Here is a 15,084-nt window from a genome sequence, read left to right on the forward strand (position 1 = left end):
AATACACGGAGTGCCGCAGGGTTTTGCGATCAGTCCTATTCTCTTTAATGTATATCTGCAGCCCCTGCTTCCTATCATTAAATCCTTTGAAGCCAGCTTAGTTAATTATGCTGATGATACCCAGCTGGCGTTCTCCTTAGAAGGTGAACATGCGATCTCCCTGGATACTTTCCAGCAGTGCATGCAATGCATGGCTGGCTGGCTCAGGAAAAACTCCCTTCAATTTAATAGCGGAAAGACCGAGGTGCTGTATTGCTCCTCGGTGAGGATACCTAAATCCCTACCTTGTGAATTTAAATTCACTCTGGAGGAGGAGCCAATAGCGCCGGTTACGAAGGTACGGAACCTGGGGGTTTTGATTAATGACAACCTTCAGATAGAGTCTCATGCAAATAAGACCGCCAATGTATGTTTCTCCTTAACACGTATGCTACGAAAAATACTTCCGCTATCACCGACTGAGTCACCCCCACTGGTGGTAAGAAGCAATGCAATTCTCTGTATTCGGGTGCCCCACAATACATCATCCAGGGATTGCAGAGAGTACAGTCTGCAGCAGCGAAATTAGCACTCAATAGGCCGCAAAGCTCATCCTCCACCACGGCTCTGAGAGAGATGCACTGGTTGCCCATTAAGGAAAGGGTCCAGTTTAAATCCCTATGTCTGATTTTCAGAGCAGTGCATAAGCTGGGCCCAATCCCTTTGCAGGAAAAGTTCAAGTGGTTCCAACCCAAGAGGCAACTTCGCTCCTCCAGTGCCGGCCTATTATCGGTCTCCAGGTTCAAACGTGCCAGGTCAGTAGGGAGGGCATTCAATGTGGTGGGTGCCCGCCTTTGGAATGAACTTCCCCAGAATCTTAGACAAACGGACACTCTGATTGAATTTCGAAAAAGCTAAAAACCTGGCTCTTCCCGAAAGCTTAATCTCCACCTCCTATACACTCGGCCTGACCTCTTTCCACTCTGGTCACCCTCTTCAGTCGGAAGAGCCAGGATACCCGTAGGGTGACAGTATGCGCTATATAAGTATAAAATCAATCAATCAATCTTATCACGATTAAGTCTTATACTTTTTCCTGTGCATTCTGTCACACGTATTCACTCTTCTAGAGCTGCTGTTGAATTACCTGAGGATTGTGACTCCAATATTGACTTGCTTTCTAGAACAGAGTACACTAGTTTGGCTATTTCCATCATAGGAGTGCCAGGACTGTCCGTTTATAATGCAAGAACTATTGCTAAGCTTGCCTGTTTAATTGTGAAGAATCTCAATCATACTTCTGCCGCTTTAGCTGAATTATTATTAGATGTTCAAGGAACAAGGAAAGCTGTTTTGCAGAATAGGGCAGCTGTGGACTATTTGTTGTTAAAACACAACCACAATTGCGAGGATTTTGAGGGACTCTGTTGTTTCAATTCATCTGATCATTCTACATCTATCCATGCACATATTAATGCCTTAAAAGATTTAGTAAAAGGGGTTACCCAAGACGTTGATCAAGGATGGTGGGATTGGTTGTTTGGGTGGCTACCTGATTTTGGGCAGCTTTGTTATATCTTGAGTGTTATTATAGTGATTATTTGCATTTTTTCTCAATATGTTGTTGCATTCAATGCATTCCTAATCTTCTCTCCCTTCTTCGTCCCAGATCCATGGTATTGAGGCCAATGGGAATATGATGGGTAAATCGAAGGTCAAGTGGCGGAATGTACTGCATTTGCCACTTTACACGTGCTAAATTACATGTTGACCTCGCTTCCATGCAATGCTCTGATCTTCCATTTTGTTGCATCGCACTTCCATTTGGTGCTGCGTTGCCCTGTAGTTACACTTCAGCAGTAACATAAACATGTTTTTCACGTAATCCAGTACAAGCTGGTGCGAGGCATCTCGTGAGGTTATGTTGTACCTTCAGCTTGTTTTCGTGCATTCTGTGCTTATCTCTAGGACAGAGGGAGGATGCGCTGTGGAAAGCTCTCCAAGGCCGGAGATAGGGAAAGGAATGTCTTTTGCCTCAGCGCACCCAAACAGAATCTGGCCGGGTCTGTATGGGTGGATCTGATGCAGAGATGGGGCCAGCACCTGTGGAGAGATGGGCGAGAGCACCTGCTAGAGGCTTCTCGAACATGTTGATTTAAACTATAAAAAGTGGTGTATGTGGGGTGGAGCTCAGGATCTCAGTCTTGGAGTGGACCCACTCGCGGGACAAGTTTGGTGCCCGGAGAGATTACTTCCTGTGCCCCAGTCTCTGGGGGTTCCCTAATTGGTGCTTGGGCAGGGATGTTGAAGTCTCCGGTGCAGAGGCATCTGGTGAGGTGCTTTGTACGTTAACTTTCTATATACCTGTATTCACAGTTTCATCTATATATATATATAGTGTGGTGTATTCACTGTTTATTGCCTTTCACTCGGTGCCTAAGAATTTACTAGCTTCAGTGACTTATTGACTTTGCCAACGATATTAATAAAGCTCATTTTACCTCCAGAGGAGTGTTGGAGTATCTGTGTGAGTAAGTGGTGTAACGCACTTAGAATGGGAAAGTAGGTCAGGTTAACCATAAGAAACCCCCCATGAGGAACATAGAAGTGCCTTAAGTGGTGGACCATTTTTTTCCTTCTTAACTACTTTTTAACTCTAATTTTTAGTATTGTCTAACTGAATCTTTTTTATAATAACTTACCACAAGTATTATTTACCATGCTGCTATAGATATTTATAGTTGTTTTTATCGTTGTTGGTTTGTAATGGTTTTTATTAACTGTACAATAAAGTATTACCTTACCATAGTAATTAGTGATGGCATAGAATGCCATCAAAGAGGGGATTGATGGAACAAGGTTTCGTACATAAGAAACTTGCTCGGATTCAATCCTCTGAAATAATAAGTAATAATGTAACCAACATCTTTTGTAAATACTAATAATTGCATTACACAACATTTACTTTATCTAGGGAAAGCTTATAAATGTGCTTTACTAACAAGTAACTCGAGTTTCTAATATGGCTGCCGAAAATGCTTGAATCTTCTGCGCATGTGTCACTGCATCTACGTAGTATGACGTCTTTTGCTTTGGTGGGAAATCTTGGCAGCTGCGCAGTAGTATTAAAGATGGCCGCTTTGAATCTCACATGTTAATTCACATTGCTATGCTTAGACTAAAACTCGCTTGTTTTATTAAACTGCTTATGGAATAGTGAACATAACTAAAGGGAATTAGAGTAGGAATAAGTGGTATACAGTGCATTCATTTATTTTCGTATTCTAATATGTTTTTCTTTGACTTTGTTATTAGTTCGTATTTGGGCCTGGAGGGTGACTGAAATCTCCATCTTGCTGGGTTGTGCGCAAGCGCGTTGGACACTGTCAAACCTCGAGCGGTGACATTGAAACTCTGCCAAGCACAGTTGACCAGAAGACACGCTTGGGAAAAGCATCTCTTGACCCGGAGAGGGAAGGAGAAAAAAACAGAATTTGCATACAATGTATTATTCCTAATGTAACATATGGGTGGGAAAAATAAGGCATGGGAAAGTGAAATTAAGGGGAGGAAACATAGATCAAGGAACCTAAGAACATGATATTGCATTAGTATGGTGTGATGATCTCGCTCCATCTCATTGTCCAATCACCGGTAGGGGATGCATGAATATTGAAACATTGGGGGGTGGTACATACACTGAGAATAGTATAACTAAGGTAGGCTCAGTCAGTTAGTTTGTCAGACTTGTCACAGACCTGTCACCGACCCATCATTGCTGCAGAAGAAGGAGGAAGCCATGGAGGTCAGACATGCTGCTCGAGCACTCTGACAGAAGAATCGAGAACGGAGAGGCGGAGAGAGATAAGAATCGAGAAGAGTACCACCAGAGATGGGTGTAACGCTGGCATTGCACTTAGAAGAGGTTACCTGTCCTGTACTGACCCTGTCCTGTCGGCTCCTGACTACTCGGGAGTCCCTTTTCCAGCTCCTTGGCCAGGGGTTGGCCCTCACACCAATCTAGGTAAATATGATTCTGTGTGGTGTGTCTTTGTACCGTTTCCTTTTCCACCCTGCCCAGGTACCAACGTCATAATATTTTAATAAGTCTTTATGATTTTCTGTGATCATTTACTCTTTAAAGTTGGTGTTTGACATGTATTGGTATTTGACTCATAAAATTATTGCATAGATAAAGGTTTTAAAACTCTCCCGAGTCTGTGGTCATTCAAAGAAATAAAGGTAAATGTCATTTATACCTATTATGCTAATAACCTGATCTATCGACCAGAGGAAATTAAGAGCTAAGGTCTTAAGGTTTGGTAAGAATTGGTGTATAGGTAAAGATACATTTCAAGGTAAAGCAAGACCTGATCACCAGCGCATGATTGCCAGCCTATTGTATGAATGTTTTATGGGCCCAGGTGAGTATGTACCATGAAGGTACAGTTATCAGTTGTATAGCCAATTGGGTTTAACTAGTAATGATTGGATCCAATCAGAACCATCGGCTCCGCTACCATATCTATTGACGCGCAAATCTGTTTCTCATCATTTTTACCAAGTGCATGCCAACAGTTTGGACCAGGAGTGTTGTAGTCATTGCAACGGATTTTGGTACTCCCCGATTGGACTCGTCTCCGATGATCAATAATAGGAGAGGTGGCATTCTCAGTAAGAATGAGAGACACGGGTCAAGATTTGAAGGACTTTACATAAATAATTACTAAGCAACAAACATGAACTTTATCACAAGAATGGTTAGCAATAAAGAATACAGCACATAGGTACATAGAACTCAGTAAAGTTCAATGCAAAATCCAGCATAGATTTGCCTTACAAAGTGGGGAATGTTTTTTTTTATTACAGAGGAAAGGTACATCCTTTCATAGGGCTTCATACAAAGGAATTCATATATTACTAAGCATATAAGGGGTTCTTAGGATATGCACCAACGAGAAACAAGCAAGAAGAAACATTTTACTATAGAATACATTCGAGTATTTTCTCATCATACTGTTGTATTGAGTTCTCACAGTTTATTCATGCATTATGAGTGACACATTATATAAGGGAAACTTGGAGACACTTGAGATGTCCTTGATAAGGTACAGTGCGGTGAAAAGCCTCCGGAAACGCTCACCATCTTCTAGTGTGAACCTTGTAATTCTTTAGCTACAGCCAAGAAATAATAACAACAATGATTATGTGGTGTGATACAGTGTCGTTTAAAAATGGAAGACAGTACATCTTCGGTAATGTTAGCGCAAGTTTGATTTCAAGCAATTTTAGAAGCATAAAGAAGAAACAACGTTCACACTCACAAACCAACATGTTTGTGGGTGTTCATAAACTCACAAGGCAAACCATTCATTGTTCTGCTTACTCCCAGTCCTTTGTGTGTGAGGTACACCTGCCTATTTGTACGTAATCATAGCGTACAATTGTTTATGTGTGAAAGGATTTTATTCATCAGGTGTAAATACAGCAATTACCTTAGTGAATCTGCAGATTGCATTCAGAATTCCAGAATTAGTGCTTTAGTGATGTAATTTGACTTAATATTAACCACGTTAATGTACACCATAAAAACAGTGTTCTACATGGCAGGAAATATTTGGAATGTAAAGGCATTCTTTGGTGCTTGCTCATCTTATTTATTCGAAAGCAACTGCTGAAGAATTACTAGTCATCTCCTTTGTGGAGTCCCTCAGAATTCAGCTATTTTTGTAATCCTTTTTTACATTTATGGTTACCCAACATTGGCTGGAAACACTGGGCCCGATTCACAGAACTAATCGTAAAGAAATGGAGAGCAGAAAGTATCTTGAGATATGCCCAGGATGGTCACAGAGTCAAGTTCCTGCTCCCACTCACATACCATCTCCAAGATTACTTCTTCAGTGAAATGATATCTGGCCCTGAAATCTTGGCTGGACATCCCAAATAGGTTTATCCTTTGTCTGAATATCCTCTCTACTCTCCTCCTTCACCTCCTCAAATCTTCTTGCCCCATGGCAAGTAGTAGAGTAACAAACACATTCAGCGACATGTTAGTAGATTTGTGTGTGTTTGCTCAGCTTTCATATGTGCTGCAGGGCTGGGATTGGCTGTTGGGCTACAGTGTTTCAGCTGGACCACAGAGGGAGAGGGTAGGCCCTTGGACAGGTGTTTAGCATTGATGAAACTGATCATTAGGCCCAAATGTGGATATTCCGGTTCGGGTGCGGAGATTCAGGTCCAAATGTGGGACTTCTGCTCCAAGTGCGGAAATTCCGGCCTGAGTGCGGACGTAAAGTTAGGAATCGTAAGTGATTTCTGTGAATACCAAAAATTGTAAGTGCCTTCTGTGAAAACAGATAGTCATACAGTTAGGATTTGGCTCAGATTAGTTTGGTGAATTGGGCCCGCTGATCTTAAGACTGGAGCTATTACAAGGTAGGAGTACTAGGTTAGTCCTGGCTGTTGTAATAGAGGTCACAGTCTGAAAAAAACTGATGTACTTACCTCGGAACCCATATTCCCAACTCTGCATCAGTTTTAAAACGAACACTCAGGGCAATTTGTCCACATCTGATGCCTTTTCCCGCCATGTGACCTCTGACACAGTGAGGGAGAGGTCAACCTGCCTTAGGGTTGGTCTGTAAGGTCACCTCCTCGGAGCAGGACAAATTATAACCACACCATTCAGCTACTGATAGCTGCACTGGTCGAACCATTTACCTGCCTTTGGTAGAAGACTTTTGTTTCCGTTCTGCATGCTCCCTCCCTACTGTGGGCACATTAGAGAATTAACTTGGTAGGGGATCCAGTAATTCAGGAAGAGGTCACTAACTCATTTGTTTGTAGTACCAACAGGGCAAGAAGTCCTGCACACATCAGGTCCTAGATCGTGCTTTTAATAAAATTTGAAGCAATTCCCTGTCTTATTTTCTGAGGATCTACTATTATTAATTCACTAATAAACAAATAAATTAAATACACAAATAAAAAGTCTCATAGATTCTCTTTGTGCAGGTCATGATAATCTCAAAATTATTCTATAATTTAAGCACACTTCTTAGGTTTAATAAACCATTTTAATTACATAAAACCTTTTTGTATAAAATAAAAAGGGTGTCATTTGTACAATACAATCAAAATTGCAAACACATTGTGATTTTTCCAGTAAATGCCAGGATATATGTGTGCTTTTTTCCTGAACAAGATACGAGACATGCACTTAATTTTTAAGAATAGTTCTTGTCCTCCACCAGAATTGTACACAAGCAACATAGGGAAGACGGTCTAATTGTATGCATCTGTGAAGTTACATCTTTTCCTTGTGGCTCAAGCTGTGGTGAAAATCGTGAATAATGGCCTGACGAGCAGGGGTTTTCCTATGGTGATTGTCTGCGGAAAGTATCTTTTTGTCGATGAAACAGTGGGTGTTTTCCCCATTTTTTACTCAGCATATAACTACTCTACTTGTGATATACAGTAAAAACTATTTTTATCTACTATGTTAATTTTATTTCAATCTAGTTTTTTGTTTTTGTGCTGCACTGCATGCCATCTTCCATTGGCCTTATAAAGCTTTCATAATGCTGATAGTTTTGGGTTTAGTCCTTAAGTCTTTTGATGATGCAATCTTCTAGGACACCTTTAGCTAGGTTGCCAGGTGAGGATTTGGTGCCAGGTCCTGCCTTTTTTGCCAAGTGTCCTGTCAGCCACTGGAGGACACTGGGTAGCTGAGCATGTCCGCTGGATACAGCAAGCCCCCTATGTTGAGATGAATGGTGGTTTTTCAGGCATTTTTGTCACTTTATTTAAGTTACATTCAGGCCTGGGCCTCAGAGAGATGGAACTCAAGCGAGTGGAGCTCTGATAGCATAGACTTACCCATCACTCATGTTAAGGATGTCCCCGGAGTACAAAGGCGAGAGTCTGTTTCTTGCAATGCAATGTCCAGTGAAAAAACAGTTTACAAAGTAAAAAAATATCATTATGTAAATTGGTGCTGAAGTGCTAAAATGGGAGCATTATACAAGAAAGTCTCCCAAACAGAATATGCTGGAGACAGTGGAGACAGGTCTTTCTCCAATTCAGTGGTTGGTCTTGTTACAAATTATGCCAACGAAGATGAAATTACAAATTAATTGAGATTAGATTTTTCGTGAAGTGTACATTGGCGAGAACAGCTAAGTCAAATGTTGGCACAAAATTCACAAAACAGAATAATTCATCTCATGGTCCGAATACTTCCATCTGAGATACTTGAAGAATTACACTGTGCGTGTCCCTTCGAAGTTGAAGCAATGTAGTTTCGCTTCTGAGTTTTCATACCACATTTTCATGCCACTGGCATCAAACGTCTTGATAGGCATGTCGCGGATTCTTACGACAGCATAGGATGAACAGCAGTAGGATATTAATGAGTCCCATCAAGCACGCTGCAAACGCCAAACCTGCGATTGTACCTGAAAGTATAAATACAATACAACTCAGGAAGTTGTTGTGTATGACTTTTCAGCATGATCTTTGAGAAGATCTAGGTTATTGGGCAGTTAGGAAAAACAAATGAATAGTTGATCATATTATCTTTATAGAAACAAATGTCAAGCTTTCTTAGTGTACGCCTGCCAATATTTCTCTTTGCAGAACTTTAAACGAACAGGCCCAACCAGAATCTTTATCTTGTCTTGTTTTATCTTTTCATTCTTTCATGTCCTCTCTTTTTCTCCTTGTAGCACCATGCTGTGCATAAATAAATAATAATCCATATTTGTAACATGCAAACATTTTACCCCTTAAGGTTTCAAGGTGCTGGGGGCCGTCGGGGAGATTAAGTGAGCTATTCCCCAGAATCACATGGCGCTGAGCTGCCGTCAGGGATCGAACTGTGAGCCCCACACTCCAGAGTCATTCGCTCTGGCCCCTGCGCCACACCTCTCCCACTGCATTGCATTGATCAAAACATATCAGTGGAACAGTGCATGTGGAGGCAAGGTGTAAATTACTGTAGGTTACTATCATGCCTAAATTTGACTTAATTCTAGCTGTGTTCTCAAACTTCTTAAGTTAAGAGGAAAACAGATAGATCAATAAAGATGTCTGGATGCCTGTATGTATGCACAGACATCATTTTTCAGGTTCGAAGACAAATGTAAAGAAGAACTGATGTGCCTTATTTCTACGAAGGAGGCACTGGGAGCAGCTGCAGAAGGGTCTAGCCCATAGAATCAGCCAAGTTTCCAGGCATACGTCAAAGCAAATGCTACCATTTAAAACATCTTTTCATTGAAGACAATACAACAATGAACCAAATTCTCTGTGCCTCAGAGATGAAATATATATATCAATCTATACAAAAAGCCACATGAGACTTATTCAGAACCAGAGTATTCACCCCAAGGTATGAAGGCTCTGAAATCTACTTAACCACATTCAGTACCAACTTAATTGAGAACACAATAAATCTTAAGTATTGAACAATCATTAATGATACATGAGTAATCAATAGATAGTGATCCATGAATAATCAGTAAATATTGCGCTGGACAAACAGAATCTCACACATGAACTCTGCAAAGCCCGCCCGATGAACACCATCCACTCCGGATCTCCGACCGACCCCTGCCCCCACCACATCTTCAACAAGGCCGACTCCATCATCGCACCCCAACTCCGGGACCTCATCAACACCTCCTTCAACACCGCCACCTTCCCGGAGAGCTGGAAGCATGCCGAGCTCAACGCCCTACTGAAGAAACCAACAGCGGACCCCACCGACCTCAAGAACTTCCGCCCCATCTCGCTCCTCCCTTTTCCTGCCAAAGTCATCGAGAAGACCGTCAACAGACAACTAGCAGCCTTCCTCGAGACAAACGGACCCCTCGACCCCTCGCAGTCCGGTTTCCGAGCCAACCACAGCACCGAGACCGCCCTCATCGCTGCCACCGACGACATCAGAACCCTGCTCGACAACGGGGAAACAGCGGCCCTCATCCTCCTGGACCTCTCTGCAGCATTCGACACCGTCTGCCACCGCACTCTAGTCCAACGCCTCAGCAACATCGGGATCCAAGAGAAGGCTCTGGAGTGGATCAGCTCGTTCCTCGCCGGAAGAACGCAGAGAGTCCGCCTCCCCCCGTTCCGATCCGAGGCCACCGAAGTCATCTGCGGCGTACCACAAGGATTATCACTCAGCCCCACCCTCTTCAACGTCTACATGAGACCTCTTGCAACCATCGCACGCCAGCACAACCTCAACATCATCTCCTACGCCGACGACACCCAACTGATCCTCTCCCTCACCAGAGACCCCACCACCACCAGAACGAGCCTGCAGGAAGGGATGAAAAGCGTCGCCGAATGAATGAAGAACAGCCGCCTGAAACTGAACTCAGACAAGACGGAAGTCCTCATCCTGGGACCATCACCCTCCGCCTGGGACGACTCCTGGTGGCCCCCCGCCCTGGGCACCGCTCCCAAGCCAACCGACCACGCACGCAACCTGGGCTTCATCCTGGACTCTTCCCTCTCGATGACCAGACAAGTCAACGCCGTCTCCTCATCGTGCTTCAACACCCTGCGTATGCTCCAGAAGATCTTCCGATGGATCCCAACCGAAACCAGGAAGACGGTCATCCAGGCCCTCGTCACCAGCCGACTGGACTACGGGAACACCCTCTACGCGGGAACCACAGCCAAACTACAGAAAAGACTCCAGCGCATGCAGAACGCCTCCGCCCGACTCATCCTGGACATCCCCCGATGCAGCCACATCTCCGGCCACCTGAGGGACCTGCACTGGCTCCCCGTCAGCAAAAGGATCACGTTCAGGCTCCTTACCCACGCACACAAATCTCTCCACGACCTGGGCCCCAAGTACCTCAACGACCGCCTGACCTTCTACACGCCCACCCGTCAGCTACGTTCTACAAGCCTCGCCCTCGCCGCCGTTCCACGCATCCGAAGAGCCACCCCCGGAGGAAGATCCTTCTCCTACCTGGCAGCCAAGACATGGAACTCCCTCCCCATCCACTTCCGGCTGACACAGGACCATCTCGCCTTCAGGAAACAACTCAAGACCTGGCTGTTCGAGCAGTAGCGGACCCCTCCCCTAAGCGCCTTGAGACCCTTCCGGGTGAGTAGCGCGCTATACAAATGGTATGATTGATTGATTGAAAGCAATGTTTGATCTGATGTGCAAATGTGAAACTGGTCAGCCTGGTGGTGTACACTCCTTTCGACTAGTCAACAGACAACATTATACTTATGAGACATGTTAGTTTTTAGGATGAAGGTGCAATCAATGTAATGCAGAGGCACACTGATTATTAATCCCCTTCCTTCAAATATCAATATCCTTCTCATACACGTTTGTCTGTTGATGTGTCAGCTCATTGATGTCAGAGATGTGTGGAGGTAACAGCTGGCATCTGCTGCATATGAGCAGTGGCCCACATGTGAAGTCCATGAGGTAAACATGCTGCACATTGGCTAGGAATATCCTATCAATGGTCATTGAGAATGACACATACATGTTAGCTCATAGCTACCATCTGGTGTACTGAAATATGGACACGTATGTCTCATAACAGCTGCTGACAGGATGAACCCAGTGCAGCGTACAACACCATCCCGGGGAATGCAAGACAGCTGGCTGCAGCAGTGAAACCCTCTCGCACCTGTCCATCAGGTAATTGTGGCGTGAAGTGTTTCCCTATCATTGATTACAAAACCATGACAAAGATCAAAGTCCCCTTCTGCATAGAATCTGCAGTCGATGTATACAAAATGACATACATATTATAAGTGTCACATGAGCCTGTTTGTAAATTAGTAATGCAGATCATTGAGTATGGTGTCACTTCCCTCTACAGTTGATGGATCAGGGACGGCTTCGTCAACAAAACCTATGAGGAGCATGATTCAGCAGTTGACATCAAGGGGGATCGCAAAGGGATACAAAGCTGTGGCTGGAGCTGGAGAGTTGGCTTGTACAATGTACATCTCCGTTCAACACCTCAGTGCTATGGTGTGAGAAGTCACTTGTAGGGGTACCCAAACCAGGTCACCTGTGCTTCATCTGTTGATGCAAAGTACAGTAGAACCAACCCTTGTGTTGCACTATATCTTATACTAGGTCAATTACTTATCCTGTTGCAACCTCTGTGTTCTGTGTTGATGATGACGATGGACCTTCCACCAATGTTGGGCGACGGGCAATCAAAGGGGAAAATCCACTGCTCCTGCAGGCAAGTACTGCGCAAGAGAAGGAGGAGGAAATACCTGAGGGGGCAGAAGGATTTGACGATGATGGCGACTATCTGTTCATCCTCTCAGAGGATGACGATTCTGATGCCATGGACAGAATCACACATCGCCCAATTTTTGCAAAGCCTCACACCCTCCGCCCAGCAAAGTGCCTCAGCCTCCTCCAAAACGAAAGATTGCCTGTCCCCAGCATAAAGCTAACCAGCCACAGCTCACACGCAGCCCAACACAGATATCACCCTCTCACATCCAGGACAGATGTGGTGGTTCCCCTACACTCCTCCCTATACAGTGTATCCCAGGCATTCTCTCTACCATTTGAGGGAAGTACCAACCCTTTTGTGGTGTAGGTATCCCCAGGGCACCATTCTCCTGTTCACATGCTTTCATCTGCCACGCCCCCACCTGCTTTTGGACCTGGCGGTCTCATCCATGACCGACCCCTGCAGTCAGGGCCTGCATCTGGCCATGGTGGGCAGTGGGAGCAGGACTTCTTCCAACAGCAGGCAGATGTGAGGCAGGATATTAGTGCAAAAGGGGCTATCCTGTCAGACATGTCTGATGCCCTGCAGGACATGCGCCAAATTCCTCAGGTGGTGGACTGACAGACCCATGTTTTGGATAGGATGGATAAATCTTGGCAAGACATGTCCAAGAATATCAGAGACATGATATCCATCCAAAGGGAAGAGAGTTTAAGACACCATGCCTTGGCCATGAAGATGATGGAGGGCATGATGAAAGTGATCCAAAATCTCCCCTCACGGTCAACACAGGGAAGGGAGCCATCACAGCTGCCTGCAGCACATCATACCCACACACCTGTACCACAAACTGCACAGGACCACTGCAAGGGTACACACCCGCCACCGCCCCCTGAACAGGCACTCCCACCACCTGCACATCCACCATCACACTCTGAACAGGCCGTCCCCCAACCTACACAACCACCGCCACCCCAGGAACAGGCACCCCCCAACCTGCACATCCACCACCACCCCCTGAACAGGCACTCCCCCAACCCACACATCTACCACCACCCCCTGAACAGGCACTACCAACACTTGCACAACTAGCCCCTGTCCACGCACAAACACCAACTGTACAGACACCATCTGCCCCTGCACATGAACTTCACCCTGTACAGGCACATGCACCTCGGCGACAACCCAGACATAATCCCTCACAGTGATCCTCACCTCCAAATTTGCGAAGTCGAAAGCATGATCCCCATTGGTCACATCCAAACCTTTTTGACCAGTGTGAATATGTGTAAATAAAAAAAAAATCTCATCACAAGTCAAGACTATGTTGTGTATTATGTCCTGAAAGGCAATTGTTTTCCAATTGTGGTGGCCTATAGATGTGGGGATGTATGTGTGTGCGTGACACATGTACAAGTGTAACCCCATCACTGCATCATTGCAACAAGCTCACATGTGCAGAGCAGATGACTTCCAAACTATATGTCCATATTTTGAAGTTTGTTTTTCTCTCTCAATTTTATCAAGAGATGTTTGTTTGTAAAGGTTTTTATTAACTGTACAATAAATATTACTTACTTACTTACATATTTTGTACAAGACATGCACAATGAAGTTAAACAAGATAGAGACAGTATGATTCAAAATAAAGATTTATATAAAAAGTTTGGGATTAGAAAAAAAACAACAGTCCGTTTGGAAGGGAGAAAGGAAAACAAACGACGTTCTTATTACAGAAGGAGAAGAGAACTTGAATTGGGGTGGGGCAACATAATTATAACACGTCAGGGAGCGTCCAGGGAACCAGTCTATGTACAATAGGCAAAGTAAACAATCGTCAAAATTAGAAAAATCTGACAGACAGGTCAAGTGTCCTTCTGATCATCCTGAATTTGTACAATGTCCAGATCCCCTGAGTCCGATGCAGGCTCCTGGCTGGCCGGTGCAGGGGCAGGCACCACATGGGGTTGGGACACACGAGGAGTATGGGGGAAACAGTGTGGCACAACGGACAGGGGGAGACATTGACGGTGGTGTGGGAGGGGATTTGGAAAAAGACAAATAACATGCCTGCAGTCAGGGAATTGACACTGGGAGTGAGGGTAGCCAGAGCTCTCGAGTGAGGGTGGCCAGAGCTCTTGAATGTTTTTCTTGCATAATGCGGAGGTCACAACACATCTGCAGCTTGATGTGACAGGCCATGTCTTGCTGATCCTCACATGTCCACATCAAGTCCGGTCTTCCAGCTACAGCTGTAACAAGACTGGGAGGGGTTTGGGTAAAAATTGAGGGGTGTGGTGCCTCATGTTTGGAGTCAATGTTGGTATCTGCCTGGCAGCCGTGAGGAGGGGGACTGGTTGCAGGGGATGCAGCTGGAGGCCCCAATGAAATGGGGGCCGCTAGAGTTTGGGAGGGGCTGATGGCAGGCCCAGGTTGCGTAGTGGCCTGCCCCGAGGACACCTCACCAAAAGTAAGTGGTGAATGGTCCGGGAGAGAGTTGATCTTCTCCCCCTCCTGGCCAGAGGTGTCCAGTTCTTCTTCCCACCCTTCAATGTCCTCAGCCTCCACTCGGCCCGTAGCACCAGAGGTGTCTTCCTGCTCAGTCCGGGTGGGCACAATCCCCCTGCCTCCTGATGTAGAAGGTCCCGCCTCATCCTTTTCTTCCTCACTTGTGGATAGAGGTCGGGGCCACCAGCGCACCAAAGATGTCCTGCTCTGAAACGGGTCCTGCTGTTGGTCCTTTTGGCCAGCTAAGCATAATGAAATGTAAGACAAATCATGATGGGGTGGCTGTACACGTCAGAACAAGACACATATCTATATGAGTCAAGGGCAGACTTTGTTCTCCTCTGATCACACT

General features: G+C 45.0%; 1 protein-coding gene across 4 annotated transcripts in view; it reads right to left on the bottom strand.

Moving 5' to 3' along the window:
- Window positions 1-4,675: 4,675 nt before the first annotated feature.
- The window catches only part of ACP3 (acid phosphatase 3), a 291,855-nt gene continuing 281,446 nt past the window's right edge, over window positions 4,676-15,084 (bottom strand). Inside the window, exon 11 of one of the 4 annotated variants that reach the window (XM_078663872.1) lies at window positions 4,676-8,438. In XM_078663872.1, coding sequence (XP_078519998.1) covers window positions 8,326-8,438 — 113 coding nt within the window. In that variant the 3' untranslated portion in view covers window positions 4,676-8,325. Of the gene's footprint in view, window positions 8,439-13,756; window positions 14,975-15,084 lie in introns of those variants that run through there. The other 3 variants (XM_078663873.1, XM_078663870.1, XM_078663871.1) reach the window with 3 other exon arrangements.

Source organism: Lissotriton helveticus, chromosome 10 (assembly GCF_964261635.1).
Source record: "Lissotriton helveticus chromosome 10, aLisHel1.1, whole genome shotgun sequence".
NCBI lineage: Eukaryota > Metazoa > Chordata > Amphibia > Caudata > Salamandridae > Lissotriton > Lissotriton helveticus.